Below are 6837 nucleotides of genomic sequence, written 5' to 3' on the forward strand. Positions count from 1 at the left end.
TCCCTTTTCCTCCCTTTCCAGGTGGTGGGCATTTTCGCTGGCTTCGGCCTTTTGCTGTTAGTGGCCTCCCCTTTCTTGTTACTGGCGACACCTTTTGTCCTCTGCTGCAAGTGCAAGTGTCATAAAGGCGATGATGATCCCCTGCCAACCTAGACCAACAGAAGACTGGACTCCTGCCTTTGGGGAAACGTGGTTCCTTCCTCCTCCCACGCCCTCCCCTGCCCTTGCACTCCCCACCGTTACACGTGCCCCATCCTGCTTCCCAGCGACACATGGTGCCATGAATCTGGGGACTGATGTCCAGGCAGTGGCAAAGTCTCACTTGCAGAGATCCGGAAGGAATATGGAAAATGATTTGGACATGGAGTGCCTGTTGCACAGAGGAGAAACATGTCAGCAGGTTTTCAAAGGGAGTCACAGTAAAATATGTGAGATAACTCTGTATGGCCAGAAACTCTGGGGAGGGAAGCCAAACGTGGCAGATCCATAGCTTAGGAGACAAAGCTAAATCTCTTTACACCAATCTCCATCAAGATGGGATCCTCTTTAGAGAAGGGACATGAGAATTGCTTGTCACTTCCAACAAACGGCGGTGAGCAGATTTTGGAGAAGATCTCTATTGATTACACTCCATTTTCTAGTAGGCATCGCCAAATCCTTTTCAGTGGGAATTCTTTTTGTTTTGTTTTTTGTTCTGTTTTTCATCTGGATAGGAGAGAAATCAATCAGCGGCCTTGAAACCATTCCAGGCCCTTTTGAAGGTAGAGGGGGGAATGAGGATCACGTGGGAGGAAAGAAGAATTGCTGTCTCAAAATTTGTCTGGCTTTGTTGCATTTTGAAACACTTAAAAAAATCTCATGTGCTTTGTCTTGTTCTGATATTGTTTTGAAAAGCTGGGGAGTGGCAAGGGACAGAGGTCCACCTCATGGATGTTCTTTGTGAAAATTACTGCCATGTTTGAAAGAACATTCCTGTTGTGGGTCTTTCCAAATTTGTTTGATTGTTTAAGTATGCGCTCCACACATAGGGCTCATATTTTCTTCTCCAAGTATCAGGATTCTTTATATGTCTCTAAACCAAATGTGTAAATAGTTCAGTTCAGAGTTGCTAGGGTTTAGGAAACTTGAAGCAGCTTGCTTCTGTAATATGAAAAAAGGAGAAAGAATAGTGCAGTATTACTGTCTCATTAACTCTCTGCAGACTCACTCATATCCCAAGAGGTCTCTCTCTTTAAGAAAGCAAGAAAACTTCTCATCTCTATGAGACTAGAGGAGTTCCTGGAATTTGTATCTCACTTTCAAAAGTTAGTCAGCTAAAGAAATATTTTCTCTTTCTAGTGCTGTTAATAGTCCCACTATAACCAACATTCCCCCCCCCCAAAAAAAAAAGTCATTCAATTCTCCCTTGGGGTTTGGTTCTTTTGTCTCCTCTGGCACTTTGTGATGGTTACCAATATTCAGAAGTTACCTGGAGGCTGACAGCATTCAACCTAATCATAAAGTGCAAATTACATTCTCCATATGAGCTTTAAAAAAATAGAAATTGTACAGTTTGATAGTGGTTTGTGGTAAAATGGGCTAACAGCCACAAATGTTATATGAAGGCAGACTGACTGCTTTTCTTGTATCACAGAAATATAATGGGTCCAATATATTATCATTAGACTGGTTTTCTATATTGTGCTATATTCCCTGTTGCTTACATGATCTACTGTCCATATGAAAACTCAATCCAGGGCTTTTATTAGAAATATTTTTATTAGATAGATTTTAGCTGAACTATGCCTGCTTATGATCAGAGTCGGTAAGAGGTTTTTAGATCATTTAAACAAAACAAATTCATTGTTCAGAGGAGGAGTTAGACTAAGAGAAGGGCTATGATAGTTGAGGAGTAAATAGCAGAGCCAGACTTGGAACCAAAATCCTGTCCCCAAGGCCAGTGGTTTCTACCATACTGTGCAACTTTCCTAGTTATTTTTTATCACTTTTTCATGTTGAATTATCAGAATATTTATCTCACTTCTCAACTTGCTTTTCTATATATATAATGAAAACAGGGCACCATTCTATTTCTTGGCACACTTTACTCTTAGGGAATTACAAAATAAATTGTCTCCCTTTCACTCATATCAAGTTTACAAGGTGAACCAAATCCATTTTTAGAACGAGTTGACTTCTAATTTAGTGTTTTTTACTTTCCCTTCAAATAATTATTTTAAAATTTACTATTGACTAAATAGTAGAGCCTTTGAGATAAACCCACTCAAGATTGAAACTCAAAATGTGGGTATGCTGGGCATAATTATCAAGGAGGCCCCTGGGTAGAATTATTTGATAAATGGAGGGAAGGGATTGAAATCAGTGAATAAGGAATGAATACTAGAGGCCTCAGCAGAGACTCCAGAAGTTAAATAGCCTAGAAAAATCATCAACAAACTATCACAATGCATGGCTAATGGCCAATTTTTCATCACATTTGGGCTGATCTTCTCCCTCTTACTTACAAGAGCCACCACTCATGTCAATAATCATCATCATTAATACTCTTTCTGTCCTCTAATTGTTGGCATTTGTGTATCCTGATCTTGGGTCATCAAGTTTAGGTTTTAATACTTAGGAACTTTAAAATCTGAGAATCTGAGACCTGGCAGAGACCTTTCAGGTGCAATTTAATTCATTTCAAGTAGAAAAGTTTCCTCTGCCACATTCCTAATGAGTAGTTGTTCAACCTTTGCTTGAACATCTCCAATGGCAAGGAACCTTCTATCTTAAGACAGCACATTCTGCTGTTGGAACATTTCCATTGTAAGAAAATTCTTCCTCATGCTAAAATAGTTTACATAATATAATTTGCATAATAACATTTTCATAATTATTTATAATTGCAAAGTTGAAGCCTCAGATGAAATGTAGCCTTTGATTATTACAATTACTCTCTGAGGTAGATAGTATATTATTAGCCTCATTTTCCAAATGAGGAAACTGAAGCTCAGAGAAATTAAACAATTTGCCAAAGTCTTCAGAATTAACTCATGAGAAAATCTGAACTTGAAGGAGGACTTGATGATTTCAGTACAGTGGTATTCTTTTCACTTTGCCATTTTGGAAAGTTTGTGAACAGCCCAAAGTCCATCACTTACTAAAAGATCAAGTTTATCTATCAAATGTGAGCCCCACTGGTTGAGACATGAAATCAGTTCCATCTTATCCACGTGGATAAGATTTCCATTTGTATCCAAACAGAGTTGTATTTGGACTCTGATTTTCAGTGGGCATTTAATTGATGATGGTAATGGCTTATTTTTTTCTATTTCGCTTTGAAGTTTACAGATAATTTTCATTATAACACCTATTAGCATAAGCATCATTATTCCCATTTTTCTGATAAGAAATTTGAGGCTTAACATTATGAAGTTACCCTCTGTCCTCATGGTCACCTATGGAGTATCTACTCCGTACACTTCAGTTGCCAAATCACAGGGACTAAAGCATAAAAAGAAATATTTCTAAGATAAATTTCATTCTTTGGCATCCAGAAAAATATGTAATTGTTTCAATGACTGGTAGGTTCAGTTTTATTTTTGAAAAAAAAAGTTCATCTGCCTTACTTTGATATAACCATTTCTGTTGACACATCTATGGCGTCATGTCTTATCTGACTTCACTGTTACCTCAGTTTTCATTGAGTCAGTTTTGTCTTTAGTGGGAAACAAAGTTCCTTCTATGAGTCTCTAATGGAGAGATGCCTTGTTATAATGTAGAGAATGCTAGACATAAATGGGAAGATGTGGGTTCAAAACCCCTCCCCCATTAAAACATATTAGCAATGTTTCTATGGGCAAGTCACCTTCCCATCTCTGAGACTCTTTCTTTCCTCATTGGTAAAATGGAAATAATAATGATATTAACTCTAGTATCTACCTCACAGGATTGCTGAGAGGCTCAAATTGGATAAGGTATGTAGAGAGTGCTTCACAGACCTTAAAGCTATCAGAATTAGCTGGTAAGATTACCACTACTCTCTCTTCGGTGGCATATCACACTGGGTCAGAATATTGCTTTCTCCTGCAGCCACCCAGTGATCTCATCAATAAGGGCATTCATTCTTTTCATTGATGTTGTAGATGTCTTCCTGACCTGTGCAACTTTGATGTCTGACTTGCATAAGCTCCACAGGATGTGATCTGCCCAGTTTGACTAGGGCTTTTTTTTTTTTTTTTTTTTTTTTTTTGCTTTCTTGCAACATCAAAAGTAATAATGGAGCAGGAAGGCTATGCAGAGGCAAGCTTTCCCATGCTCTGCATGGTATTAACTGCATTTGTAGCTCTGAAAGCATAATTTATATAAAACTGGAATTAAAACCCACAGCAGGATTTTTGAACTTGACACTTGTATAAACATTGGGAACAATCCCCTTGATCATTGATACTACTAACAATCACTCACATGTCTGTAATCTTCAGAGTTTACAGTGTTTCCATCATAAAAACCTTTGGAAGTTAGTTTGTGAGTAATACAGGGGTACTGTTTCCCATATGAAAAAACTGAGACTCAGAGGGACCTTATGCACATGGCCATAAGACCAATCAATGTCAGGGGATGGACCTTAACCCAGATCTCCTTGCTCAAAGCCCAACATTTTTTAATAAAATAATGAATTTAGAACTGGGAAATATCATAGATACTAATATAGTGCAGCCTCCTCATTTTAGAGAATAGATCTAGAATGATGAATTCAATGACAGAACAGGGATTTGAACTCAGGTCCTTCAAGTTTCCTATGACATCGCCTCTACAGCACTGCATTGCCTCTTCCATAGACTGACAGCACAGCATTAATTTCATATTAGTCAATTCTCTTCATTTGCATTTCCTTAATCCTTTAATTTTGTTATATCATTTGCCTTGTAAGATAATAATATGGTTTATAATGCTGGGGTGAGAAGGGACAGACTAACTGTAATTTATATCAATCCAGCTTTTATGAATTGGTCTTGAATGGGGGTACATAATGTAATTTCTGGTGAGTCAGAATCACTGCAATAATCCACCTAACTCGAACGAAAGTGTGATCTCCTGGATTTGGAAGTTTGCCCCATTCATACAGATCATAGTCACCTCATCCTGTTGCTCCAGCCTGCTTGTTCTGTGCTGTCTTGTTTATGTCATCTCCAAAGTTCAACACCTTAACACAATTTTATTATACTTGAGTGATCCTCGTGCTTGGATTCATCCAGAAGGTGCTGTTACCCATCTGACTTGGCTTCAGTTTTTGTTGCCCAAGGCAGCTGCCCTCAGGGATGCTCTTGCCTCTGAAAGGAGGGGTGAAAAATTTGAAGTGAGAACCAAGCTGTTACAGGACATTATGAGGGACATTAAATTCCATTCCTTCCCCCCCAGTACCACAAAACTGAAAAATCTATCTCCCCACTCTAAGAATGGGGACAAGAATATATTTTCCAGAACACCTGATTTTAGAACAGGTTAAAATCCTGTTTGGAAACCTAGGCCCCTGGAAAAAAAGCAATGCCTACCAATGCACTAATTATCTAGAACTAAGATAATCTTTCACTGGCATGACAGTGAAGTCGCTTACTGTATCAAAAGGAATACTGCCCTTGGTCTACTTAAAAATTAAGGTCTTACACAGGAACAATGTGTAGGTGGGATTTATGTATGTTTCTCGTTTTTTTTTTTTTTTTTTTACTGAATCCATGACAATTAAAATATCAAAAGAATACATATAGCATGTGTGAAAACCAAAGCTTTTGTACATCTTATAACTAATCTAAGCCCTTATAAAAATGGACAAAACAATGAATTTGCTATAAACATTATGAAAAATGTCCAAGGAAAGTGAGTAGACCAGCATTAATACAGAATTGCTAAAGTGCTTAAACAGAGCATGCCTCTTTTGTGTCTGATGTACTCATGGATTTTATCCTAACTTTGGTTTGTGAAACCCCTTCTTCTACAGTTCCAGGAACATTAGGTGCAGGTATGTGCTATATGACCGAAACTTTTGTTTTTTATGTCGCTTATTTACCGTGGATGTATTTTATCCCTATATAGAAATATGCATGAATGAGTCATGCAGTTGTATAATTATGTATTGCACCAGTGATGGTTTAAAAAAGGAAAAAAAAGTTTGGTTTGTGTATTTGAAATGTAAGTACATTTTGTGCCACTAACACTGTGATGTATAAAATGAGCTGTTTGAATGCCTTTTAATGTTGTGTTTTGTACTTGGAATCATATTGAAAAGTTTAATTTGTAATTTCAATACATATTTTAAATGATTGTGTCTTCTCTCACTTTTAAAAAAAAAATTAAAAGGGAAGTCTTTTTCCAGGTTCTCTTTGTCTGCTGTAAAATTTTGGAAATCTACCCTCAAAAGGAACACGTACATAATAGAATGAGAGTAGGTTCATTCAAGAAGATCTGGATTCAAGCTTTGCTTTTCATAAATATCAGTGATGGTATCTTAGAGAAATCTATTGATCTCTTAGTTCCTCAGACAAATGGCAATGGGAATTGTATGGTAGCTTCTGTTACACTTTGGCTGAAGAAATTCCTCTGCCCAGAATTCCCTTCATAGACATGATCAATGTCCAGTCCAAAGACAGAGACAAAGACAGTACAAAGGCTATTTCCATTATTTATTCTTTTACTGAGTACACTTGCTGGGCACCCAGAGTAGTACAAAGTTCAGTAAAATGGTCTATTTGTAAAAACTTCCTTGTTAATGCTGTTTTGTAGATACTCAGGAAAATAGGCCTCACCAATGCAAAACAGATGGCTGATTAAAATGCATCTCAAAGAACCTTCTATATTCCA

At 37.4% G+C, this 6837-nt stretch overlaps 1 protein-coding gene across 13 annotated transcripts in view; it reads left to right on the forward strand.

Annotated features, from left to right (window-relative positions):
- The window catches only part of RNF144A (ring finger protein 144A), a 161362-nt gene extending 155007 nt beyond the window's left edge, over window positions 1-6355 (forward strand). For all 13 annotated transcript variants that reach the window (XM_074288085.1, XM_074288079.1, XM_074288083.1 and 10 more), the window contains one exon: window positions 22-6355. In XM_074288085.1, coding sequence (XP_074144186.1) covers window positions 22-153 — 132 coding nt within the window. In that variant the 3' untranslated portion in view covers window positions 154-6355. The remainder of the gene's footprint in view (window positions 1-21) is intronic.
- The last annotated feature ends 482 nt before the right edge of the window (window positions 6356-6837 follow it).

The sequence above is a fragment of the Sminthopsis crassicaudata genome, chromosome 2, assembly GCF_048593235.1.
Source record: "Sminthopsis crassicaudata isolate SCR6 chromosome 2, ASM4859323v1, whole genome shotgun sequence".
Taxonomy (NCBI): Eukaryota; Metazoa; Chordata; class Mammalia; order Dasyuromorphia; family Dasyuridae; genus Sminthopsis; species Sminthopsis crassicaudata.